This window comes from Podarcis melisellensis, assembly GCF_964234715.1.
Source record: "Podarcis melisellensis genome assembly, chromosome: 14".
NCBI classification, from domain to species: Eukaryota; Metazoa; Chordata; class Lepidosauria; order Squamata; family Lacertidae; genus Podarcis; species Podarcis melisellensis.
In genome coordinates, this window is record NC_138546.1 from 17,760,130 (window position 1) to 17,787,467 (window position 27,338).

At 46.3% G+C, this 27,338-nt stretch overlaps 2 protein-coding genes across 3 annotated transcripts in view; one reads left to right on the forward strand and one right to left on the reverse strand.

Moving 5' to 3' along the window:
- The first annotated feature begins 1,386 nt into the window (after positions 1–1,386).
- NLRC3 (NLR family CARD domain containing 3) lies at positions 1,387–23,708 on the forward strand. The gene is made up of 17 exons (XM_081887962.1): positions 1,387–1,655; positions 2,236–3,976; positions 5,244–5,330; positions 8,104–8,187; positions 9,398–9,481; positions 10,102–10,185; positions 11,959–12,042; positions 12,543–12,626; positions 13,616–13,699; positions 14,429–14,512; positions 15,758–15,841; positions 16,214–16,297; positions 17,516–17,599; positions 19,287–19,370; positions 19,924–20,007; positions 21,269–21,352; positions 22,932–23,708. The coding sequence occupies exons 1-17, from the start codon at positions 1,649–1,651 to the stop codon at positions 23,020–23,022; spliced, it is 3,018 nt and encodes a 1,005-aa protein (XP_081744088.1). The 5' UTR covers positions 1,387–1,648; the 3' UTR covers positions 23,023–23,708.
- The window catches only part of CLUAP1 (clusterin associated protein 1), a 58,444-nt gene continuing 54,452 nt past the window's right edge, over positions 23,347–27,338 (reverse strand). The window contains exons 12-13 of one of the 2 annotated variants that reach the window (XM_081888033.1): positions 25,531–25,587; positions 23,347–24,623 (exon numbers count right to left, since the gene is read on the reverse strand). In XM_081888033.1, coding sequence (XP_081744159.1) covers positions 24,471–24,623; positions 25,531–25,587 — 210 coding nt within the window. In that variant the 3' untranslated portion in view covers positions 23,347–24,470. The remainder of the gene's footprint in view (positions 24,624–25,530; positions 25,588–27,338) is intronic. The other variant, XM_081888034.1, reaches the window with a different exon arrangement.

The following is a 27,338-nucleotide window of genomic DNA, read 5'->3' on the forward strand; positions in this document are numbered from 1 at the left end:
GGAGAGTGATTCCTGCAGAGGCTTGGGAGGAAAGTTGCGCCCCTCCCAAGCCTCTGCGGCAGGAGAGCGCAGCTTCCCTCCGAAGCCTCCTCAGGAGGAGAGCTATCCCTGCAGAGGCTTGGGAGGGAAGCTGCACGTCTGCCAGCCTTATGGTTGGCGGGGTGCAGCTGGCGGGCGTGCAGGGAAGGAGGAGGTCGCCGGCAAAGCTGCGCAGCTCCCCCACTTGCTGGGGCCCCCCTGAGAGGCCGGCGCCCTGGTGCGAGGCACCACTAAGTCCTATGGGAAAGATGGCTCTGGTTAGAGCGTGGTGCTGATAACACCAAGGTTGCAGGTTCGATCCCCGTCTGGGGCAGCTGAAGATTCCTGCATTGCAGAGGGTTGCACTGGATGATCCTCAGGGTCCCTTCCGACTCTACAATTTTTTTTATTCCCAACCCCCACTGATTTTTTTGTTTTGTTTGGCATTTAAAGGGAAAAATCTGTTGGTGAGAGAGATTGCGCAACAACCACTTTCCCCCCTCAACCCATTTTCTCATCACTGGGCTGGCTGCCAGGTGGGGCTGATAATGTGAACTGCTGGACTTAGATGAGGTCATCTCCAAAGGGGGCAGCCTTAATGCAAATAGGGCGCAGGGGATGTGATAAGTTAATCACATGCCAAGAAAACCCACAGCTTCCTGAACTTTGCAGGAAAGTTCAGTTGCATTTCCAAGCCAGTGGCATTTATAAGAAAGTGTTAAGGGTGTCTGATTATTTAGTTAGGTGATGCCTTGAACGGCATAATCTATTCTCATTTCAGAGGCCAATCACACGAACACTTGAAGGAATTATTTATAAGCAGTGGGGCAGCGTCCGTGGCAGGTAATTCAGCCGAGTCAAGTGTGATAGGTTCCTGAGTCATAAGCTGGGAGGGATGCCAGCCTTGTGCATCCATAGCAGACTCCCTGCAGGTTAGGAAAGCATATGTATTATCTAAGCTATGTGTATCTGAATGACTCAGCTATGCAACTTGCAAAATGCCACTATGAGCCGAAGCTGGATTACTCTGTATTTGTTTAAAAGGATTTTCTTTTTAACCCTGCCTTTCCCTCCATCTGAAACTGAAGACAGTTTAAAAAGAAAAAGGAAAAAAAAAGAATTTATCAGATTTTTAAAAGAATGAAATGACAAACAAACCAGGAAAACTAAGCAAACAAAAACCAACAGCATTTATCATTGCATCTTCCCTGTTCCTTGAAAAGTCTTTGGGTTGTACCCAATGCTAATGCTGCTCAGAGCAGACTCCATCCACCTAACTACTACATTGCCAAATCCCCCCATTTAATACAGATTTAGCCTTTCTGAGGGAAATCTGATAAGTGGGGAAAACCCAGTTGCAACGATCCGCTTGCGATACTTGCATGATCCAATTGCAATATCAAACCATTGTCTGAAGGTACCCAGTCCACTTCTGCTTTCTGTCTCTCTATCCATCACTTGCAAACTATGACCTCCCTTCCTTCTACAGCTGAACCATGGAGAAAGGCTAGCCCAGGGAATCTCCACATGCAGCATGGACAGAGCAGGGTGAAGTAGAATCTCTGACCTGCATCCCCCACATGCAGGTGCTCATTCAGGTGCTCCAGGTGATGGTCAGAGCAAACCCCCCATGGATGGTAAGTGGGCAGTCGGTCCTGCTAGCAAGGTAGGCAGAAACCCCTTTCCCCCAAATTTAGAGAAATTTATTTCCCCTCCTCCTGCTCCTTATTTTTGAGGAGGGTTTCGCTCACCAACTCAATGATAGAAAAAGACTTGATTTCTCTACCTCCAGCATCCTGGGGATCCATGCCTGTGTGAACAATGACATGGATTCAAGTTCCTCCTTTGAAATTTGGTCCCCCTAATTATGTCAACAAAACTGTAACAGAAATCTGCATTTCCCCACAAAAGCCTGTACTGGCACCACTGATTTGCCCTTTGGGGGTTCTGATGAGTTTCTGCACAGTTGTGGCGCCCGTGGTGGGTACTAGCCTGCCCAGTGTGGTATAGTGGTTAGTGAGTTGCACCTGGGAGACCAGGGCTCAGATCCCCACTCAGCCTAACCTACCTCACAGGGTTGTTGTGGAGATTAAATGAGGAGGAGAACCTTGAGCTCCTTGGGTGGGGAAAAGGTAGGATGTGAATACAATAAATATATAAATGATTTAAGGTGTTTGCATCCTGTTCTAATTCCTCTTCCGACTTCTTCCGCCGCAGAGCTGATGGTGCAAAACCATATGGAGACTCTGCAGAGCTGGTGTGGCGCCAGCACAGGAGGGACCTCCTTGGAGAGACTGACTGATCTCCTCCTGGTGGAAGGGCTGACCGATCTCCAGCAGAAGCAACATGATTTTGTGCAGATTGAAACGATCAAAGGAGTGAGGAACATCTCCAAGAAGATCCCCTTGGAGAAACTCTTCCTGCCTTTGTCCAAATTCACCATCCCCCCGCGGATTTCGGTGACCATTGGAGTTGCCGGCATTGGCAAGAGCACTTTGGTCAAGCTGTTTGTCCACACCTGGGCAAAGGGAGAGATTGGCAAGGATTTTACCTTTGTCTTGCCTCTCACCTTCCGGGAACTGAATGCTTACGACAAACTCTCTGCAGAGAAGCTGATCCGGTTGGCAACCCCCCAGTTAGCTGAGCCCAGCTTTCTCTCCATCGACACGGCCAAGACTCTCCTGATCCTGGATGGTCTGGATCAGTTTAAAACTCTGCTGGATTTCTCCAATGCCGTCGTTTGCACAGACCTCCGAAAGGAGGTCCAGGTGGATAACTTGATCACCAACATCATCCGAGGCAATCTGTTGCAAGAGGTTTCTGTCTGGATCACCTCGCGGCCGACGGCAACCACGCAGATCCCAGGAGGTCTAGTGGACCGGATGACTGAAGTGCAGGGCTTTGGAGATGCAGAGATCAAAGACCATTTAGATCACATGTTTGCTGAGAACCAGGGCTTATCCGATAGTGTCTTGCGGCATCTCAAGGCCAGCAGGTCTTTGTACATACTGTGCACAGTGCCAGCTTTCTGCCAGACCTGCGGGTCCTCCATGGGGTACTTTCTAAGGAGCGCCAATCAATCTCCAGAAGCATTGGCTGCTCCTAAAACTTTGTCAGAAATCTATTCCTGTTACTTTAAAATGGCGCTGTGTAGCGACTGGCCAGGGAAACCGAAGGAAGCCCTCAAAATAGACCAGCTGCTGAACAATGGCAAGAAAATGATGAACTGCCTAGGCCGCTTGGCGTTTTACAGCCTAATCAAGAGGAAATATATGTTCCACGAACAGGACATGAAAGCCTATGGCGTAGACCTCTCTTCTCTCCAAGTTAGCTTGTGCAATAGGCTCTTGCTTAAGGAAGAGACACCATTTTCCACCATTTACTACTTCCCCCACTTAACAGTTCAAGAATTCCTGGCAGCCACCTACTATTACACTGCCGCAAAGCGGGCTCTTTTTGACCTCTTTGTGGAGAGTGGCATGTCCTGGCCAAAGTTTGGCTTCCTCAACCACTTTAAAAACGCCTTCCAAAGATCTCTGCAGTCCCAGGATGGGCACCTGGACATCTTTGTGCGCTTCCTCTCCGGCCTCCTCGCCCCACAGGTGAACAAAGTCCTGTCTGATTGGTTCTTGGCGAGAGACGAGCACCACGGTTACCGAAGTCATGTGGTTGGCCTCCTGCAAAACCTCCTGGGAGCAGACCAAGCCGTCTCTTGTAGGTCCGTCAACCTCATGCGGTGTTTACATGAGATTCAGCACGTGGAAGTTGTCGCGAGCCTCGAGGAGGCAATGAAGAGCGAGGCTCTGGCTGGGATGTTGACGCCGGTCAACTGCTCTGCCTTGGCTTATCTCCTGCAGACCTCGGAGGTTTGTGTGGAAGAGGCAAACCTCTCCAACTGCCTCACCTACCATGCTTTCCAGAGCCTTCTCTCTCAGCTCCACTACTGTAGCAATCTCAGGTAGGTCACATTCAGTGCTTGATGGGAGCCAGGACTTGCCAGGACAGGAAGAAGAGGGTGAGGAGAGCTACCTGTGATCCTCTGCATAGGTTTTGCTGGACTGCAGCTGATAGCCATGCTGGTTGAAGGATGAAGTTCAGAGGTAGTACGCCTCTCTGAATAATGGTTATGGAGGGGAAGGGCCATAGCAAACAAATCAGGATGGCGGCTCAAAAAACAGGTTGACTAGGAATGTGAGAGACTTCAGATGGAAATGGAAAGATAACAGAAATCACTGGGTTAAAGCTGACCAAAAGTCCAGAGGTAGCGCTATTATCAATTTACGATGAGGTGGACGGTTCATAGGCTATGAAGGACTTGCTCACAAATTTATTGACAGCTGGAAGTGGAAGGGGCAAGCTGAATATAAAATGGAAGAATGGTATAAAGAGGTGTGGGATATAGCTATTAATGATGAATTAACATGTGCCATTAAGGTAAGACGGGGAATATGCAAGAGAAATGATTCTGAGGAGTTATGGAGGGTGTTTGTAGAATTTGTTCTGTTAAAATGGAAAGGGGTCAAACCATTGCAAGAGGTGTTGAAATTTTGGGAGGTTGGATAGTTACAATGGAATGGTCTTGGTGGTGGGGTGCGCATTTTTATACTTATTTATTTATGATTATTACTTTGTCAAAAATATATATAAAATGTAAATTAATGTGTAAAATATAAATAAACGAATGAATTTAAAAGGGAAGGGAGAAAAATGGAAATGGAAACAGGAGTGGAAGTTGCAGATGTTTGCTTATTTGTCCAGAATGGGAAGTAGATCCAGAGAATGTGATTAGTATTCACAGCTGCTGCTGCTGCTGCTGCTTTTAGGCTGCAAAGATTACTTGGTGGATTATGGGGTTCCTCCCTTTCCCATTCTCACTGTGGTTTCATCGTGATGAAACGAACTGGGTGGAATAGCGTAATGACGACATCATTTACACAGTTAATTAATTAGCCAGTTGCATAAATTTGCCATAGCAGACAGTGGGACAAATAACATTGGCTTTGGGAGGAAGACAAATTGCAGTGGAATGGAAACAGTGCTGCGTGTGAGGAATACAGGGCAGAATGGAAAAGTGTTCCCTCTGACATCCCTAGAAATGGCCTGTTTTTCAGCCACACTCACATGACTCGCCCACCTTTTCTCTCTCCTCTGGTTGTATGTACTAAGAATATGCTTTGTTCTTTCTCCTCCTGGCCCTCCCCACCCCCGGCCACAATTTGGCCCAGGCTAGACTACAACCAGTTTAAAGACAGTGCTATGGACCTGCTGGGCAGCGTGCTGAGTGGAAAGGACTGCCAGATTCAGAAAATCAGGTGATGCAGAATAGCTAAGTGTGCAGTACTTATTTTCTGCACAATGTGTACAGACTTATGGCTTCTTGTGGGACAATTGTGGTTGCCTCAACCTAGGTTGGCTGTTACATTCATGCTTGATTTGCTTGGGAACAACCACAAAAAAGGCAGAAGGGCACATGACTGTAGCAAGTGTATGGGTATAGCCAAGGGGTACGGGGGGATCTCCCCCCCCCATAATCAATAAAAATCAATATGAATCTGAGGTTCTGCCCCCTCCAACAAAAATCCTGGCTACGCCCATGAGCAAGCATATATTGATAAGAAGTTACAATAGAAAGACAAAATATTATTACAATTGCAAAGTGTGCATATCAGCAAAGCTTTCAAAAACAGTTGCAAAAGATATTGTTATTGTGTTGGAGAAAGCTGTAAGGAGCTGACAGCAGGCTTTTGGATAAAGCCCTGCTTCAGAAAATCTTCTTCAGTCATAATTGCAAAACAAAACAAAACAAAATTCCCCATAAGGGTTTACCAAACATTCATAAGCTACCATTATAATTACCAATCCGCATGTGAATAAGACACCACCTCAAAATACATGGTGGTGGACTCTCCTTCATGGAAGGTTCTTAAGCAGAAGTTGAATGGTTATCTGTCATTGATTTTTTAAAGTTGTGATTCCTGCATTGCAGAGGGTACCGTATATGGTCTTTACAGTCATGTGCCCTTCTGCACTTTTGTGGTTGCTATATACAGTGGTACCTCGGGTTACAGACGCTTCAGGTTACATACGCTTCAGGTTACAGACTTCGCTAACCCAGAAATAGTACCTTGGGTAAGAACTTTGCTTCAGGATGAGAACAGAAATCGTGCTCCTGCGGCACAGTGGCAGCGGGAGGTCCCATTAGCTAAAGTGGTGCTTCAGGTTAAGAACAGCTTCAGGTTAAGAACGGGCCTCTGGAACGAATTAAGTACTTAACCCGAGGTACCACTGTACTAGTATTGTGCCTTTGTATGTGATTTTCACTTGCTTGGGAACCAGATCTAGCAGGGTACCTCCAAGCCATCAGTTTGTTGTGGGAGGGATCCAAGTGCTTACTGGGAAATTGAGGTTTGCAAAAGTAAAGTGTATTAAATCGCTCTGCCCCACAAATCTACTTTAAAAAAAAAAACCAAGACAAAACTGACTTTTTGTGCTTGAGAAAGAGAAGGGGAAATGTACCGAAAGGTGTGTGATGGATGAATGATTAATGGGCAGGTGTGAAAACACCTGCAAACAAATCAGGATGAATACTCAATAAAGACTTGACCAAGTCTGACCTCTGTGTGAGCTTTGTGCTAGAAAATCAGGATAAACAAACAGCTCATCTGGAGGAGCTCGCAGTCTGATTAGGAATAAAAGGAGCTACAGTCCTTTTTGTAATATTTATTTTGAAGAGTGGGAGAAACTCTGGAACCAACATATCAAATTTACGGCCTGTGTACTATTAAAGGAGAACTTAATGAAAATGTTTTATCGCTGGTATTTAACCCCTGTAAAATTAGCTAAAATGTACGGATCCGATAACAAATGCTGGAAGTGCAGAGAAAAGGAGGGGACTTTCTACCACATGTGGTGGGAATGCCAAAAGGTTAAAGGGTTTTGGGAAAGCATTTACAATGAAATGAAGAAAATGCTAAAATATACTTTTGGTAAAAGACCGGAGGCGTTCCTGCTGGGTCTGGTAGGTAGAGAGATTAAGAAGAAAGATCACAAGCTGTTTCAATATGCAACAACGGCAGCAAGGGTCCTAATAGCGAAAAACTGGAAATCAGAGGCTATACCGACACGGGAGGAATGGCGATCAAAACTTCTAGATTATGTGGAATTGGACAGGTTGACAGGAAAAATTAGATACATCAAAGATCAGAGGTTTATCAAAGATTGGGAAAGTTTTACAAGATATCTGGAAAGTCTAACAGAGGATCAGATAACTCTGGTGGGTTTTAAAGATGCTCTGTAAAAGATAAAGGGTAATGTTCAAAGGAAATGCATAAATGAGATAGTTTAATGGCATTACAAACAAAGGAATGCAGAAATAATGTTTATTATGAACAAGGACGATTTGTGGTAAGACTGAAGGAAGTCACCATTTCAAAGATAATGTAAAGAAATGTAATAATTTGCTCTTTACTTTGATTTTGTAAACAATAAAGATTATGCATGAAAAAAAAAAGGAATAAAAGGAGCTACAGTTGCAAAGGAAATGCTGTGCACACTCCCCTTTGCAAGGCAGTGAGAGGTCCCCAAGGGTAGCGCTTGCAAGGGTTTTGCTTCCTGTGGTAGGAGAGATCGCCAGAATCTTGTGGCATTTTGCTGCATTTGAATTAATTGCAAATATAAAAGTAGAGCACAGTGGAGGAAAGCAGCTTAAGCGCTTCTACAAGGAGCAAACCTGCTGATCTCAGATCCCCAGACAGAGAGATGTATAGGTGCCCACGAAAGTAGGGAAGGCCATAGATCAGTGGCAGAATATTTGCTTTGCTTGCAGAGGGTCTCAGGTGCATTATAACCAAAACCTTTTGCCCATTTGATCATGCCTTCTTTAACCTTTTCTTCTTCAGGTTCAAATTTCAGCAAGGGTCTATATGTTTTTGCAATAACTATCAGGCCACACCAGACGTAGAGGAGAGCACTATTAAATTACTGCTAAGGCAACTTCCAATAGAGTTACAGGCCCAGTAAATAAGGAAAAGGGTTATATTACTTAGAAAATGCATTTAACCACCTTTGTTTTACATCCCTGGACAGCTTGGTGGAAAACAAGATTGGTGACAAAGGTGCTAAAGCTCTTGCCCGGTCCTTGATGGTCAACAGGAGCCTGATGGCGCTGGAGTAAGTATCTCAGAAGTTCTGCTTTAAAGGGTTTGGCGTTTGCCATGCACTGCAATAGGGATCAGCAACCAGCAGCCAGTGGGATGAACCTGCCCCTGATGGAACTGTGGAACTCACTGCCACTGGAAAGGCTGGTAGCCACCAACTTGGATGGCTTGAAAAGAGGATTAGGCAAATTCATGGAGGGGAAGACTCTCAACAGCTACTAGCCACAGTGGCTATGCTCTGTTTCCACAGTCAAGAGGCAGCAATGCTTCTGAATACCAGTTGCTGGAAGCCACAGAAGGGGAGAGTGCTATTGTGCTTGGGTCCTGTTTGCAGGCTTCCCACAGATGCAGGCAGCCACTGTGAGAACAGGATGCTGGGATAGGTGGTCCATTGGCCTGATCTCGCAAGGCTTTTCATGTTCTTAGCCCACGTATAGCAGATGACAGCCCAGGGACAAGAGATGTGCACAGAGAGACCTGTTGCCTGTGCCCAAGGGGGAATCATGTACAGTGGTATCTCGGGTTACATACGCTTCAGGTTACAGACGCTTCAGGTTGCAGACTCTGCTACCCCAGAAATATTACCTCGGGTTAAGAACTTTGCTTCAGGATGAGAACAGAAATCATGCTCCGGTGGCACGGCGGCAGCAGGAGGCCCCATTAGCTAAAGTGGTGCTTCAGGTTAAGAACAGTTTCAGGTTAAGAACGGACCTCCAGAACGAATTAAGTACTTATCCCAAGGTACCACTGTATGACTGCCTTGATACTGTCATCGTGAATAACATGATGAAAGGGACACTGTATAAAGGAGGTCTTGGTGAGCAATCTATAGGTAACCCCAGCAGCGGAGCTAGCCGCTCGGGTGCCTGGTGCAGGGGCGTGTCCTGCAGCCGGGGGGCGTGTCGATCCATGCCTATGGGGCGGGACGAGCCTCTCCGCCACCTCCCCCTCAGCTGTAGGGCGGCTGAGTGAGGGGCAGTAGGTAGACTCAAGTCCCACACTGCCATTTCAGGCAACGCAGAAACTGCAGGTGCCTAAACCACCAAGTCACTCCTAAAAAGTTTTGTGAGCCCAATTATTATTAATTTTTTTAAAAAACTCATTTTGTCACACACACACACACCCAGTGATGTCACCCGGGGTGGTCACACACCCCACACCCCCTTCTTCCACCACTAGGTAACCCTGGTCTTCTCTCCTTTCTTTACTTGTTTCGGATTCAGTCTTCGGAGTAATTCCATAGGACCCAAAGGAGCGAAGGCCCTGGCTGACTCGCTGAAAATCAACCAGTACTTGCTTTCTCTCAAGTAAGTGCTTGCTTTTCTTGGTCTCTAACCAACAGGGGAAGGCAGATGTCCATGTCGTTCAATATAGCACCATGCCACTGTCTGGTAGTTTGCTGCTTCTTAGCCTATACAAAGGCTCCCTCTAATACCAAACTTGAGTTGGCTGTGCCAATCATGAAGCATGCCCAGATGGGCCTCATCCACACGCACGAAAATAAAGGTCTCTGAATGATTAGGGAAACCCCAGGATTTTCAGCACTCGACAACATGGCACACTGCCAACTCAAAGCAGAAGTGAAAGCTTTCAGACTCCTTAGTAAGATTATGTTTAGCTCATGCAGACTAAGCCTGGCACCCTCCAGATGTTTTCGAGACCCATCAGCCCCCATCAGCATGGCCAATGAACAGAGAGGGGGAGGAGGAGGATGGGAGTTGTAGTCCTGCAGCATCTGGAGAGCCACACTAAACTATAGCAAAACACTCAAGCCAGGCCATTGTGAACTGTTGGCGAGAGACCTGAAAATTGCGGAATGGCGTAAATTTACCAAAGCCCTTGTCCGTGGCAAGGTCGGAACATTTGTCGCTTCCTTCCCCTCAACCGCTGGCTGGAAAAAGTAATGGAGTTCATTTTCCTCTTTCAGCCTCCAGAACAACGCCATCAAGGAAGAAGGTGCCAAATGCCTGGCCGAGGCTCTTACCAGCAACCACAGCCTGAGGACTCTGCAGTGCGTCTCTCTGGTCTTTGCTAAGCAGCATCCTGTTCCTTCCTGGGCGCCTGTTCTTCCAGTCTGTCCAATTGGCTGCTAATACTCTGTTTGGGTTGACATCTCAACTAGAGCTAGATAAGGGCCTGTGTATGCAATTAGCTGGGACGTGGGTGGCGCTGTGGGTTAAAGCACAGAGCCTAGGACTTGCCGATCGGAAGGTCGGCGGTTCGAATCCCCGCGATGGGGTGAGTTCCCATTGCTTGGTCCCTGCTCCTGCCAACCTAGCAGTTCGAAAGCATGTCAAAGTGCAAGCAGATAAATAGGTACCACTCTGGCGGGAAGGTAAACGGCGTTTCCGTGTGCTGCTCTGGTTCGCCAGAAGCGGCTTAGTCATGCTGGCCACATGACCCGGAAGCTGTCTGCGGACAAATGCCGGCTCCCTCGGCCAGTAAAACGAGATGAGTGCTGCAACCCCAGAGTCAGCCACGACTGGACCTAATGGTCAGGGGTCCCTTTACCTTTATGCAATTAGCAGTTAAGCAAGAAAAACTTTTCTCGGGTTGTTACACTGCGGGCTGAAGGTACTGGGGTGGGTGGTTTGGCATGGTTGAAGGCGTCCCTGCTGTTGGGAAGCAACAAACCCTGCATGTAGAAAAGGGGAGTGTCAATGACATGGCTCAGTTAAAAGCCTTCTCTCTGATGTGCTAGGTTTCTGTCTGTAGAGGTTTTCCCTCCCCTAACATTCAGCCCATCAGACCTGCAGTACAATCCAAGAAAAACTATGCCATTTGATTTTTCTCTGATGTACGTACTGATTTCTAAAACCTGTTTGATTGTGTTTCTGGGAAGAACAGGTATAACACCAAATGTGCAATTAGCAATGGTGTGATTGGCTTTTAGTTATTAATAAAAGTATTTGTATACTGCTATTTAAGTAGATATAAATATAGGTATACTGTAGATATGGATATCTCAAAGAAGTTTAGAACAAACATAATATATGCAATAAAAGCCATGCAAAAGTTAGAGCCAGAGCTCAACTAACAGATAGATATCTGTTTTATTGCCTGCAGAAACCTGGTGGGATAGAAATGTTTTCAGCAGGCATTCAAAGGTTAAAACAGAAGGCACCTGCTTAATCTCTGTTGGCAGAGCATTCCATAGGACTGGGCTGATGACACTAAAGACTTGGTTTCTTGTTGCTGTCAGATGAGCTTTGCCAACTCTGCTGATGCTTAACCGTGTTCCTGAATATGATGTCAGTGATCGAGCTGGAGTATAATAATCAAAGACCTGTATTCAAAGAAAGAGCTTTGTACAAATATGTAAAATAATACCAAGCAAAACAAAACGAGAGAGCCATAAACAATAAAAGTAATAGTAACGGTATCAGTAATAGAGAACCGGCATAGAGAACAAAATTATAAATTTGCTAAAATTAGTCCTTGGCAAGTTTTACATGCATAAGCTTTTCTTCTTCCTCCTCCTTGGAAGAGATGGGTCCATTTGGGTCTGAAAGGAATAAAAAAAAAACTATAAAAGGCATATTTTTCCTGGGAATCTCCATGAAAGCACTCAATTAAAATCCTATGTCTATAATGATAAAAGGAGCAGTTCATAAGAACATGAGTTATTGATTCCACATTTCCAGATTCACAGGGATATTTGTGCGATGACAATAAGGGATTATATTTGTTTGCTTAAAGTAGCAGCGCTGCAGCTGCTGATCAAAGGGCTGGGGGACGACCTCCCTCGGCTCACTGCTCATTAAGGATGTCGTCTCCTTTGCAGCCTCCAGAAGAACTCAGTTGGACCCCAAGGTTCAAAGAAAATAGCAGAAGCACTGAAGACTAACTGGGGCCTCAAGGAGCTGATGTAAGAGCCGAGAGAATTGACTCACAGATTTGCATGAGTAGTGAGGCAGTGGCATTGCCCTCACTGTGGGGTCTGCACCTCTTTAGAGAGTGCCCAGTAGCATGGAGGCAAAGGCTGCTCATCAGACGTCTACACCATGGTAAAGCAGAGGGTTGACTCCCCATCCTGCCTCTGCAGTAGGGAGTGGAGGAGACTTCAGATTCAGTTTGCATTTAAAGGCAAACCTACCTAATTTGCCTAATTCACACTTTCTGGCACAGTACAGGAACACAGTTCCATCGAAACCCACACGTCTCCCAAACTTGCAGTGCGGTTCTCCAACCGAGTAATGAGTCAAAAAATGAATAAGCTAGGGTAAAGCATGCCTTAAAAACCACATGCAAAAAATGCATTCTAAAGTTTTTTTAAAGCCCTGGGCATGGTTGCTAATCCTGCTGTTAAAGTAACGTCTAGTGGGCAGTTGCTGGTACACATTACGTTTCCCTTTGTTCCTATTCTAGATTGTCCAGTAACTGTGCTGGAGACACTGGTGCTGCAGCCCTGGCAGAAGGACTGAAGGTGAACCACACCCTTTTAACCCTGGAGTAAGTGACTTCCGCCTCCATTGCCCACATGTGTTTATTTTGCTGCTCCCCCCTTTCCTTGAAAATGACTATCGAGAGAGTTCTCTAAAGCAAAGTGATTCTGGAGAGCAGAGTTCGCCCCCTTCCCTTCCTCAGTCTCTGTTGCCCTGATAGCCTGTGGTGGCGCACAAAGTCTGAGGGACCCTGGGAGGATGCCACAGCCCTCGAGGGAACTGCAACTTCCCCTAGTCCCACATCCTTTGTCCTCCTTCGAGGCAGGCTTTTGTTATGAGCCCCTGAAGCTTGTTTCCAAGGCTGTGCTTGAAGGACTGTGCCAGCATCCTTTCTTTCAACAGTTACAGTCCACACACTTTTAGGTTTTCCTCTCCCTCAACACAAGGTAGGGATGTCAGAAGGCATCGTTGTCCATTCTGCCCTGTATTTGCTGCATGCGGTGCTGTTTCTGTGCTGCTGCAGTTCATCTTCTGCCCAAGCCTACATCATTTGTTTCACTGTCTGCTGGGAGAAAAATACATAAGTTATGCAAGTTACGTCATCGTTAACTTTATGCTGCCCCATTCCTTTTGATACAAATGAAACACAGTCAAAGACTGTAAGATAACCAATGACAATTCTATAACTGATATACTAAGGTAAGTAAAACTAAAATAAAAAAAATAGGAAGGAGAGAAAGAAAGGAAGACAATGCAAATGGTAAGTCACATGTTGTTTGCTGAAAACAACAGCAATCCCAATCCCAATCATATTCGCAAGATTGATTTCTGTTCCAGACAATGGAAAAAAATCAATGAATGTCAGCAAATTCTGCTCCCACTTAAGTTTTATTTGGAGTTCTCTGGCATCCCTCCTCTGAGGGGAAGATACCTGAAGGTGTTTGTTTGGGTTAACTGAAAGCCAAGCCCAGATTGCGTGTAAGAGTAGAATTAAGACGAAATCCAGCGTGCCTCCCTCCCTCACCCATTTCCACTTTTCTGTGTTTGCCTCATCAGTCTCCAGAGCAATTCAATCAGTGACACAGGGGTGACTGCGCTCACTCGAGCCCTCTGCTCTAACCAAGGCCTCATCAGCCTCAAGTAAGTCCAAGCCTATGCTTTGCCACCTCCAAACCCCATCGCCTGCCACAGTTCTTGGAGTAGACTCAGGGAAAGAGAGTATGGGGGCTGCACTGCTATAGAGAGCACAAGAAGAACCCCTGGGTATTCCTAGACTAAATATTTTGGGGTGGGATTGGTTGAATCACATACCAGCAAACAGAGGCGGGGCTAGCTGCTCCAGCACCCACATGCTGTGCGCCTGGGGGCAGGGCGAGCCGCCCACGGGGGCAGGGCAAGCATCCCAGGGGGGTGCCGGCCACGGCGAGCATCCTAGGGGGGCAGGGCAGTGATGTCACACACACCCCAGGGATGACACCCGGGGCAAGCCCTCCTTCCTCTGCCAGTGCCAGCAAAATCAGACTGTGCAATTAAACCTGATTTGGAGCTCTTGTGAAACTTCCCCAGAAGATCTGGTTGATTTATTTTTGTGGTGAGGCAGGTGCACTAGTTTGTGTGGGCTTGACATGAGGTTGCTGAGACTCTGGGTTTTCATTAAAACAGGTTTTGCTTGTTTTGGGTGCCTGCTGGTATTTCCCCCTTTCACATACGTGATTAGGATAAAGTCCTCTGGCAAGCAAACAGAACTATGGAAGTCTGCCCCCCTTCTCTACTATTTTCTATCCACTTGGGGAAGAGCAGTGTGTGAAAAACAACAAAGGCATTGATAAGGATGCAATACTGTAATGACTTTTCTCCATATGCCTGTAGCCTGCGGGAGAACTCTATAAGCAAAGACGGAGCTCAAGAGATTGCCAGTGCCCTTCGAGCTAACAGCACCCTGAGGAATTTGGAGTGAGTCATTTGGCCTTTGGAAAAACAGGGGCTCTGAGAAATATTTTGCACACCCTAAAAGGCTTTATGGCCTGGCAGCATGTCCTTAATTTGGTGCTTTGGGGCTCAGGGTGGTATAGAATCATAGAATTCTGGAGTGGAGAACTTTAGCAAATTCTTCTTCTTCTTCTTCTTCTTCTTCTTCTTCTTCTTCTTCTTCTTCTTCTTCTTCTTCTTCTCCTTCTCCTTCTCCTTCTCCTTCTCCTTCTCCTTCTCCTTCTCCTTCTCCTTCTTCTTCAATTCATCTTATGACTACCATCAGCAGAAGCCCTATGCGAAGACCTTCACCTGCACTACAGGGTTTTCCCTCCTCTCCTCTCTCCACATGCCTCCCATGTCTCCTAGAATTGACTTGGGGGGGGGAACCCCAAAGAAAAGTGTGCAAGGGGAGGAGGGGACACATCATCCCATCTAGCCAGCTTGAAATGTTTACGCTGATGTGGAACATTCAGCAGAGTGATGTCAAATTCCTCCCAGAATGGTGGCTATTGTTTTCCAGGCTCATGCGCTGTAACATTCTCAGGGAGGTGTGTGAGTGCAGGAGAAATGAGGGAAGAAAAGGAGAAAACTCATGAAGGGTCCAGGCAGGGGCAGAGAACATTTCCCACCCTTCCTGGGGCCACATTCCAGGTTATTTATTAGATTTATATACTGCCCTCCATCAAAAGATCTCAGGGCACTTCACGGATTAAAAACATGAGATGAAAGCACAAATAAAGAGTTAAAACACAAACAACAAAACAATAATCCCTCCTCCCACAAACACATTTAAAAAGCTGTAGAATATTAATCAGTAAATGTGGCTTTTTGTACTGTAAGCTAGCTTGTCCCATCAGTCACACATCCCCTGATCTCTCTCCAATCTCCAGGCAACCTAGAAACATGGTGAGAGTCCAAGGGCACATTCTAGCCTGCCAAAACACTGAAGGAGGGTGCATGGCAGGACCAGTTGTGGGCATGGCCTGGTCAGAGTTCCAAGGGCCAGATAGAGAGGTCTGGGGGGGCACCTCAAAGCTGAGGCTCCCTACCATAGAAGCAGGACAAGGCATATGTTGTGGTCAGGCAGAAGGCCTTGGGGGGACTGATGGGGTTGAGGCCAAAGCAGCAGGGCCTGGATTTCATGTATTAATTGGAACCAGCCAACCAGCTCTTGCAACCAGCTCTGCATTGCTTTAACTCTCATTTTCCCTGGGCTTTTTTTTCTAGCTTGGCTGCCAACCTGCTGCATGATGAAGGTGTCCAGGCCATTGCGCTGGCACTGAAGGAGAACCAAGCGCTCACTTCCCTGCAGTGAGTTTCAGCAGATTAGTCTGCATTGCTCGAGCATAAATGTATTCAAGAGGTGAAACAGGATTGTTCAGGCTTTTGCAAAGCGGTGTCTCAAACATTTGGAACTGGCTGCTGTAAACTGAGACTGCTGCCTAGATGTTGGCATTGTTTTTCAGAACGAATATTATGTGTCTGGCACCTGTAACAGCACCAGTTCCACCAATCAAATCAGTCAGATGGGTGTGTATTAGGCAAGGTGATCTTGTAGGTAAACTGGTTCCAAGTTGGCCCCTCCCTGCTTATATGCTGAAGTGGTACAGTCTAGGAAGGGCTGTACCAGGCGGGAATGTGTTGTTGGGTCCTCATTCCTTTTCTCGTTCTCTCTCCTTCTAGCTTGCAGTGGAATTTCATCCAGTCCAAAGCAGCCAAGGCCCTGAGCCAAGCCCTGCAGGTCAACGAGAGTCTCTCTATCTTGGAGTAAGTCCCTGACTTTTGCCTCAATAGTGTGAGCAGTTTTTGTGTTAAAGCAAACAAATCACTTTTGAAATCACTTTAATAATAATAATAATAATAATAATAATAATAATAATAATAATAATAATAATAATAATATATTATTTATACCCTGGTCATCTGGCTGAGTTTCCCCAGCCACTCTGGGCAGCTTCCAACAAAGATTAAAAATATATTAAAATGTCACACATTAAAAACTTCCCTGAACAGGGCTGCCTTCAGATGTCTTCTAAATGTCAGGTCGTTGTTTATCTCTTTGACATCTGGTGGGAGGGTGTTCTGCAGGGCGGGAACTGCCAGAAGGCCCTCAGCGCTGGACCTCAGCGTCCGGGCAGAACAATGGGGGTGGACATGCTCCTTTGGCTTATTTAAGCAGCAGGATGAGAATCTGGAGGTGGTGGGACAGAACTGCATGTTCACCCATATAAACATTTATTTTATTTAGTCTGAGGATCACAGGTAATTTTATCATGCGATGGAAAAGGGAGGCTCCTGCCGCTTCTGAGTGGGGTGTAACTTTTTGCACATAAGTGTAACATTCCTCCAGCTTGTAAAAATAAGTAAGTAAGTAAGTAAGTAAGTAAGTAAGTGTTTATTTGAAGCTACTGGAGACAAAACTACTGAAGAGAGTAACATTGTTAGGGATAATACAAAGTTCTGATCAATTCCTTCTAAGAAGTGTCACATTTGTTACATTCATTCTGCAAATCTAAACTCGTTTCAGACCTGTTTAGCTGCTATAGCTTTTAACCTGGATCTCTGGGAATTACAGAGCTGTGAAACAGTTCCCTGGGAATTTGCCATAAATAATAGTCCATTCCTGACATAACTATAACCCCCAAGATTCGGGGTGGGGAAGTTATAGAAAGGGTTCATTGGAGTCGAGCTCTGTAAGCATTTTCAGGGGGGTGCCCACAAAAATTTAGCTCTCTTGGGGCTTCTTAGAGCTGCACCTTATATGGAATGAGGACTACGCCACTTCAGAATGCAGGTAGGGTGTGTTTGTCATATTTTTTAAATATCCCACCTACACACCCCGGAGCAAATAATCAAAAATTCCCAACATGGAGCTCTTGCTAAACTCTTGCTTCTTCTCAAAGTGTAGGCGAGGTTTTTTAATGTTAAAAATGTGGAAGAGTATTTAAAAAACACACCAAAAGCTTTGCCTCTTCTGTGTTTCAGTTTACAGGAAAATGCAATTGGGGATGAAGGAACAGCTGCTCTGGCTTCTGCTCTGAGGGTGAACTCAACACTCACTGCTCTCTAGTAAGTTTCCATGTTATACACAAGGATGGAATACCTGTTTGGGGATTTATCAAGAGGCAAGACTCATGGAGGGGGTCAGCAACTGCTGGCCTCTTAAGCTATATCTGGCCCAGTGTTGTATACATGGCTGCTTGGGCCACATGCCCTTAGTGACTGTTGGGATGGACTAGGAGGGCTGCAGAGGGTACAAGGGACTTTCTGAACAGCACATTCAGTGGCTGATGCCACCATGGAATCCAGAATGACCATGCAGAGAGGAATGTGGAACCCAGAAAGTAAGCTGTAAATGTAAGAGATGGGGAAGCTGTAGCCCTCTGTATATGAAAGTTGTAGTCCAACAATAATCTGTGACCATTGGCCATGCTGGCTGGGGCTGATGGGAGCTGGAGTTCAGCAAGATCCAGAGGGTCTCAGCCCTGTCTTCCTGCTTGCCTTTTGCTTGGGTGGCTGAGTGGTGCAGGACACCTTCAGAAATGTGAATATACCAGTTCCAGGGGAGGAAAGTCCTCTTGTGCTCGGTTCCTGCTTTTGGACTTCCCACAGGCATCTAGCTGGCCACTGTGAGAACAGGATGCTGGACTAGATGGGCCATTGGCCTGATCCAGAAGGCTCTTCTGATGATCTTAAGATGGGAGCTGAGTCCAAGGCCTGTTCCCTGCTAGAACTTCCTTAAAATTAAAAGCCAACACAAGCCCACCTTCATTTCTCCTGCCTCTCAGAAGCACTTACTACTACTACTACTACTAATAATAATAATTAATAAATAATAATAAATTTTTATTTATACCCTGCCCTTCACAGTTCAACAACTGGGTTCAGGACGGCTAACAACAAATTAAAACACTTAATTAATGCAACAAAAAACAGCATAAAATACAGTATAAAACGAGAATAACAATAAATTCAGAATTCAAAAGTCAATTTAGGGGGGAAATTCATCCAATAAACATTAGATGATCACCAGGGCTAGCTGGCTAAATTAGTCCTATTTGGGCCAGCGTGGAGACCAGGGGAGAATTAGCTGTGGGATCCCAGAACGGGTAATCTTCAAAAAAAGGGGAAGGGGAGGGAAGGAAGGGGAATAAAAGATCAGGCTAAGTTCAAGTTGAAAGCCAGGCGGAATAGCTCTGTCTTACAGTCCTGCAGAAGGAAGTTATATATACCAGCCATTTCAGGTGAAAGGAACACAAGGCAAGGTGGGGGGAGGAAGGCCTTTCAGCACCCAAGGGTGCCCTAAGCTATTTTGCTGCCTGAGGCAGAGAAGCAAAAAGCAGCAGCAACAGCAGCAGCAACAGCACTTGGTCAAGGTACATCAGGGAGAGCCAACATGATGTCCTCCAGTTACTGTTGGATTACAACTCCAGTCATTGCTGGCTGGGATTGATGGGAGCCAACAACATCCAGAGGACACGACACTGGCTATGTCCCTGAAGAACACAACACCCACAGCTAGAGTTACTTTGACATCTGAGGCAGACACCCCCCTTTCCTGGCTGTAAAGATGCAACAATAATAAATTGAATAACTGTTTGCTGTCCTTTCAGAACAGCCAACATCAGCTGCCTGAAGTGGTTGCCTCCTTTTGCCTAATGGTAGGGCTGACCCTTCCAGCCCTGCTCGAGTGTCCTTGGCACAGCTTGGTGGTGCTACCTTGAGTTTGTTCTAAATGTGCCCTGTTTTGTTGCAGCCTCCAGGTGGCGCTGATAGGCGAGAGTGGGGCCAAAGCTCTAGGAGACGCCCTGGTTCTTAACAGGAGCCTCGCGACACTAGAGTAAGTCCTCCTCAGACTCTATGTTCATCCAGGAGGGGGTGGGGGAATTATAAGTTTAATGGTGCCATCACAGAACTAGGCCAGTTGGTGCAGCCAATGGCCCACCTGGAATTCAGCAAGACTCTTCTGGCTTTGTGGAATTGTGGCTTCATTTCAGCATCAAACTGAATAAGGTAAAGGGACCCCTGACCATTAGGTCCAGTCATGGCCGACTCTGGGGTTGCGGCGCTCATCTCGCTTTATTGGCCGAGGGAGCTGGCATACAGCTTCCAGGCCAGCATGACTGAGCTGCTTCTGGTGAACCAGAGCAGTGCATGGAAATGCCATTTACCTTCCCACCAGAGCGGTACCTATTTATCTACTTGCACTTTGATGTGCTTTTGAACTGCTAAGTGGGTAGGAGCAGGGACCGAGCAACGGGAGCTCACCCCATCGCAGGGATTTGAACTGCCGACCTTCTAATCGGCAAGTCCTAGGCTCTGTGGTTTAACCCACAGCGCCACCCACGAACTGAATACCTGGCCTTAATTTATCTTCCTTGTTTCTTTGACAGCTTGAGAGGAAATGCCATTGGTTTGGCAGGGGCCAAGGCAATGGCCAATGCCTTGAAAGTTAACGGCGCCCTACGCAGGCTGAAGTAAGTAAAATGATGGACAGGATACAGATGGGGTCAGTCTGTCATTCAAGAGTATCAAGAGATGGCCTTTGGGTTTGCATAATGGCTGAAAGTGCTTGTTTAATGGCCTCGTGAGGTTGGTGGCCAATTCTGAACCAATAAAAGGTGTGCCACATGTATCTTGCTTCGGTTAGGGCTAAAAGAAATGAGAGTTTTGCAGTGGAATTCCAGGCAGAGCAAATCACCCCCCTCCCCCAAAGCCTGGGTTTTGCACCCAGATGGCAAAAATCACCTTGAAAAGCTGCAAAGGTCTGCTGTTGCTATTGGAGTGACTGATACAAGGCTAGAACCACCTGACTAGGTGCCAGGCTGCTCGTGTAGTGCATTTATAAATAGATACAGCATTGTGAAATCATCACAGATCTCCAGGCATTTCTTCCCATAAGACAGCTGACCCTGTGAAAAGCTCTCCTGAACCCTTCTAATGCTTGGGGAAGCTAGCAATACAAAACAGTATTTGGGGGGGACAACTAGTCTTTTAAGCACTACTTTTGAGTGGGGGACCTTTTTCGGCTTGAGGGCTACAATCTCTTCTGGCTGACTTTCTGGGGGTCAGTGCAAAAGTGGGTGGGCACGACACCCCCCCAATCTACCCATATGCATTCATGCACACGTAACACAGTCATTCATTCTTTCCCCACACAGAAGCAGTTAGACTTGGCTGGGGCAGGGGGAGAGGCACTTTTGTCAAGTTTAATTGTGGGGGCTGAGGAATGTGCTGGTGGAGGTGTCGCAGTGCACAGGCAGGGGAGGGCAGCCGTGATCTCCACGAATAGCCCAAACGATTAGGCTAGAAAATGGTCTCCCCTTGAAGCCAATAGGAGGTATTTTTCCTAGACCGACTGCTACATTTTGACAGGGGGAATCAGAGCTCACAAGGTTTGACCCAGCTATGAACCCCACCAAAAATACCATGTGGCAATTAGTGTTTTATTTTTTAAAAAACTAATTTGCACCAATGGAAGTTATTGTCTAAAAAAAAATCAAAAATCAAGCCTAAACGCTGCATGTTGGAAGGAGGGGGTGGGATGCAGAGGAAATGGCTTTGTGGGCTTCATCTGGGCTGTGGGCTGGAACTTACCCTACCTGTATGGTAGATACTCAATGGCCAGGCAGATGTTACTCTACACTTTTGTGGGGGAAGCGAAACAAAGCTGGAGCAGACACTGTGTGTGCGCCTGTGCATAATGGATTGCATATGCCCATGTTCTCTTGCCCACAGCCTCCAAGAGAACTCCCTGGGCATGGACGGAGCGATCTGCATTGCCACAGCTCTGACTGGAAGCCACAGCCTCACCTACATCAAGTAACTTACTTTTCAATGCTCTTGGTCTAAAAAAGTGTGTGTCAAAGCCATTTCATACCCAGACCCCACAAGATTTGGCAGGAATGGGTGGCCTGGGGTGGAGCAGAACTTGCTACTTAACCACAAACATTGCATTCCATACATTAATGGATGTACCATGGAAGCAGAACTCTTCTTCCCAAGATCCTAAACTTTTTTGAAAAAAAGTTTCCAGCCCATTTATGGCAGATAAGCTTGAAAACATATGGATCAGTATCTGGTTTAATCCTAGAAGCCAGAGTGGAGATGTGCAGGAAGCACAGTGAGGAGAGGGTGCCCTGCCCTAGTTAGGTAAAGGTACCCCTGACCGTTAGGTCCTGTCGCAAACGACTCTGGGGTTGCGTGCTCATCTCGCTCTATAGGCCGAGGGAGCTGGCGTCTGTCTACAGACAGCTTCTGGGCCATGTGGACAGCATGACTAAGCCGCTTCTGGCAAACCAGAGCAGCACATTGAAACGCCGTTTACCTTCTCGCCGGAGCGGTACCTATCGTATTTTTTGCACCATAACACTCACTTTTTTCCTCCTAGAAAGTAAGGGGAAATGTTTGTGCGTGTTATGGAGGAAATGCTTACGGGTGGCATGCCTACGGATTTTCCTCCTCTAAAAACTACGTGCGTGTTATGGTCAGGTGCGTGTTATAGAGCGAAAAATACAGTATTTATCTACTTGCACTTTGACGTGCTTTCAAACTGCTAAGTGGGCAGGAGCAGTGACCAAACAATGGGAGCTCACCCCATCACAGGGATATGAACCACTGACCTTCTGATCAGCAAGCCCTAGGCTCTGTGGTTTAGACCACAGCACCACCCGCGTCCCTCTGCCCTAGTTACTTTTCTTTTATAGCTACCACTCCTTGACCCTTCTCCCGCAGGAGCCAACCTGCCCCTTCCCTCTTTTCCTACTGAAAGAAAAACACGGAGCCAGGGCAGATTCCAGGAGGAGGGGCAGGCATCCTAGGCTGACAGCTGTATGATGGAGCCAAGCAGTTAATTTTACTTCTTCGTTGTAATAGTTATTAGTTCCTGAATATTCAGCCAAGGAGTTAAGAGTTAGCTGCTGTTTCATGGGCCTGGGGGACAATCCCAGCCTAAAAACTTTTCCTGTGGGGTTGAGACTGTCTAAATACTAACCATGGCTTGGCAACCAAAATGCATTAGCTGTCTTCCCTAGCCCCACTGCTTCCCTGTATTCAGCTTTTAGATATTATTTGGTTGGAAAGCACTCTGGTCCAAATCTGTCACAAATCAGGAGTGCCCACCCTCTGCAGCTTCCGCCGTCCGGACTTTTAGGGCACAAGCACAACAGTTACCACTCGATTAAGTTGCCCATTGAGCAAAAGCTCCAACTGGTTCAAGGAACCTAACAAAGTCATGTGTAACAGGGAAAGCCATTCAACCTCTCCCCCAGCTCAGAGCTGCTTCTTCTTTTTTTTTGGGTGATTTTGACATGGGAGAAAATTGCAATTACTGCTCAGACTGTGAGTAGTGCCCAGACAGTGATGCTGCATTAAGAGTCAACCCTTTGTCTTCCCTCCACAGCTTACAGGGAAACAAAATAGGTGAATCAGGAGCCAAGGTGATTGCTGATGCCATCCGTACAAATGCCCCCAGCTGCGTTGTGGAGATGTGAAAGAGAAACTTCTCTGGAGGAGGTGTTCTGGGATTCCAGACATCCTGCGCCCTGGAGACATGTCCCTTCCTCCCAAATGGCTCACTGACAAGGATGTGGTGCAAAGGCAGATCGCCAGGATGCTGCAATGGATGGTACTAAGTGGGGACGTGGCCTGAGCTGAAGGCAGCTGTGGAAGAGGATAACAAACCTTGTCATTTTCATTCTGGATATTTGTTCCTGCTGGTGAAGGTGGTTGGGTGCTTCAGACATTTTGTGGGGGATCTGCAGCAGTGGTTTGTGCCTTCCTCATAGACTGAAAGCAGCTGACACCACAAGAAGAAACAAGACTGTAAAGTCGTTTATTTTGTGAAACGAGGGAATGAATGTAAAAGTCAAAGAGGTTCAGAGCGAGTCTGGAAAATACATACAACTTGCAAGGCATAAGGAACTGAGGAATCCTCAACACAGAACTAGCTCAACAGGTGATACCTGCCACTGTTAGGGGATTGAATCTATAAAATATTTTTCATTTATCCTCTGAAAATAAAATTATACACAGAGGCATTCAGAGACTGGTAGCACTGTGTGGCTTGTGACAAGAGGAAAGTATTCAGTCAAGCCTGTTCAGTGCCTAGAAATTTACTGGCCCAGAATAAGGGGAGAAAAACAAAATAAAACTTGTATTTCTACTAAATGAGGTGTTTTTTAAAAATATATATGAAAAGTTGCTTAGGAAAACCAAACTGATACCTGGTTTTACATTAGCATGGACATGTGTGGCAAGGACTTGGTATTAAATAATGAGGTTGGAGATATTATCATTCCTAGAGCTTATTTTATCCCAATATGACACTGCTTTATATGTGCTCATATAGCAAAGGGGTAAATTAGAGACGAAGCAGAGCCCCAAACTAATTGTGGGCTCCTTTCCTGCCTTGTCAGCTTTGGTAAAAGTGATGGAAACATTTGCTGGGGCTCCAATATTCCTTTGTTCTTGGCAAAAGACAGAATTCATTTTCTTCTGCCACGGTTAGTGAGGCACTTGGGATGATAGTTCAGAATTCAATCTGAAGCCCAGCTGTTAATTCATCCTGAATTGTCCTTTGAAACAATTCCAGATTCATGTTTGTATCAAAAAGATACCAGGAATCTTGTAGGAGTCTAAACTGCTTTGTGTTGCTGGATTGTGTGTGTGTGTGTGTGTTGCTGGGTCTCTTAAAACTTTGGCACCATGGAGCGTGACATGACAGCTCCCCGAATGTAAGTGTTCTTTCCTTGTTCATGAACTGACAACAGCAAAAGAGCTAAGCTACTTTGAGTTCCAAGATAAATTACTACTTTGGTACTCTTTTCACTGGTATCAAGGTTGCCTTACTCTATAGAGTACATCCTGTCAGAGTCATGTGGGTCAATGTTTTAGCTTCTCTGTGCTCCTCAAGGTTTGTCCCTGGAGATGACCCAGCTGCTCAAAAGTCATTATCACTCTCCTCCAGGGGCTCGGGCTTCCTCACCCTCCGACTCGCCTTGTTGGGAGAGAGATCCATGCTGTCGTCTTCCAGGTCGTCGTCGTCATCATCATCATCGTCATCCAAATCAATTTCACTGTCTTCAGTGTCCTCCTGTAAAAATATTTTATTTATTATTTGGTTTTTTTAAAAAAAATAACCTGCCCTGTCTTGAAGGCTCAATGTAAGAAACTCTTAGACTCAAACCACTAAAAGAGCTTATCATTATTAATAACAAGGCTGTTACTCAATTTAAAATATTTGTCAATCAGCTAAAATTGATATGGTTAAGAGCACAAGAAGAGCCTTGCTGGGTCAGGCCAAAGGCCCATCTAGTCCGTCCCCCTGCTCTTGCAGTAGCCAGTCAGATGCCCCAGTGGGAAGTCCTCAAGCAGAAACTGAGGGCAACAGTAACCAGTATTCAGAGACATGCTGCCTCTGACACGGCAGGTTGAACATCCAGCTACCAGGGCCTTCACAACATCTTAGTGGAGCAAATGCCATGAGGTGCTGTGTGAGGAAGGACATCAATTATTGCGTTCCACCGCACAACCTTGGGGAGAGCTGTGGCAGGAAAGGGGATTTGAAGAAAATCATGTGGCAGCAGCTTGCAAGAGTTACTTTTCCATTTTGACCATGCCCCTCCTTTAAAGTAACAGATAGGAATATTGTACAATAAAGTATATATCTGAGCACGCGCAGAGTGTTTTGCTTTCCCCAAAACAAATAGCTCTGCTTAATTCTGGCGTGGCTTCCAACCAAGAACTGTCTTTTTAAATACTGCCCTTGCCTCTCCCTGGATAGAAATCTAAGAACACAAGCCAAAACATTTTTGAGGCTTCTCCTGACTGTGTAAAGTCCATATGCATCTCACCATTATTCACTCTTTTCACTGAGTGCTACCGATGGCTGAAAATTGCTAAAGAAGCTGCAGGGAATGAGGCTGTGCACCACCAGAGCTGTGTGTGGGGGGGCCCTGGCATGTGGAGGGGAAAGAACTGCAGACAGGAGTCACACCCACCTTAGCCTTGGCTCTGGAGACTTTGCGCTTACTGGCTTGGGCTTGGGCTGCCCCGACCTTGGAAGAGGGAGCAGCAACGCGCAGAGGCAACGCGAGATGGAAGCAGAAAGGGGAAAAATTAGGAGAGAGAGAGAAATGAAACCAGCGAATACTGCAAAAATGAATGGGAGTGAAAGAGGCACTGGGGGCAGAGTCTCCAAGGGAAGGAGGGAGGAGAAGACGACAGGTGAATGGCACAACTGGGTGGGGTGGGGCAGCTGCCTGCCTTCCTGCCTGCGGAGAATTCAAGCAGGTCAGGTTGACAAGGTACAGCCCCCTCTCAGTGGCACCAAAGAGACCACACCCACACCGTACATTGAAAGCACTTGTTCCACTTTGACAGCCACGGCGTTCCTCAAAGAATCCCGGGAACGGTAGTCTGTGCTGAGGAAGTACAGTGGTACATCGGGTTAAGAACTTAATTCGTTCCGGAGGTCCGTTGTTAACCTGAAACTGTTCTTAACCTGAAGCACCACTTTAGCTAATGGGGCCTCCCTCTGCTGCTGCGCCACCACAGTGCAATTTCTGTTCTCATCCTGAAGCAAAGTTCTTAACCTGAGGTACTATTTCTGGGTTAGCAGAGTCTGTAACCTGAAGTGTATGTAACCTGAAGCGTATGTAACCCGAGGTACCACTGTAGTTAGGTGTCAGGAGCAGGTCAGCAATAAAACACCCAGTGTCAGTGAAGTTAACTCTTTATTCAAAGACCCCCAAACAGCTCAGGTCTAGTGATCACAGTATCTCTTTCCAGTAGGTCTTGCCCCAATGAAGCAGTTGTGAGTTTCAAATATTTTTTCCGGAGAACATCGTGTTTGTTTAAGTCGTATGAGAGTGCTTTAAATGTGTGGTGTGGATGTGACCCAAGTTTCCTTAGAGGTGCCAGGAATCTGCTTGACTGCAATTCAGGCTGGGAGAAGGGGCTTGTTTAGAATCACTGTAGGATTGGAAGGGACCCCCAAGGGTCATCTAGTCGAGCCCCTAGCAATGCAGGAATCACAGCTAAAAAAATCTCTGGCAGATGACCATCCAATCTCTGCTTAAAAACCTCCAAGGAAGGAGAGTTTGCCACTTTTTGAGGGAATCTGCTCCAAATTATAGCCCAAGCTCTGTGTGGCTGTTATCCTGCCATACACTGTTTAAGGGCAGCTGCTTATTTTGAGGCTAGGGCAGAAATGTTCCAACAGGGTTAGGGGCACATTAGGGTGCCAAGAGAGAACTGCTGGAGTTCTGAGAAAAAACACTCCCCTATGTGGGGTATGTCACTGTCCACTGCTGGCCTTGGCAAATGCAAGACCAATTTCATATCTGCCTTCGCTGCCACCCTGATGCAGTCATAATTAAAAACAACAACAACAACAACAACAGAACAAACCAAGTTGCAACAACACTTTAAACCTAACACCACAATTTAAAACAGCTATCCAAACAAACACAGCCTCTTTGTCTACTTCAAGTGAGCAGCCGCCACCCTGAGCCATTCAAAGGAGCTCCAATTCAGTAAACTTGGTTTTCACACAGGAAGTGCAAAGGCTTTAGTATTTCCTGCATCCGTGCAATGACTTCAGGCTGACCTGAACAATGCATATTTAAAACACAAGCAGCAGTTTCAAGCCAGGGAGGTAGTCTGTCCTAAGAGGAAGAGCCCAGGAGCTTGGCTCCTACATGAATAAAAATGACAGACTTAAGAGAAGCCCAAGCTTTAGTGGCAAATTGCTTTAGAGACAAAAGGCTTTCTTAGTCAGAAAGTACTCAAAAACATTCTGCTGGGA

Bases quoted from the DNA above. Each gene is read 5' to 3' on its own strand.
- NLRC3 (XM_081887962.1), top strand. The intron at 9,482-10,101 runs GTAAGTGCTTGC...TTCCTCTTTCAG, and splicing joins CAGTACTTGCTTTCTCTCAA to CCTCCAGAACAACGCCATCA. The intron at 15,842-16,213 runs GTGAGTTTCAGC...CTCTCCTTCTAG, and splicing joins CAAGCGCTCACTTCCCTGCA to CTTGCAGTGGAATTTCATCC.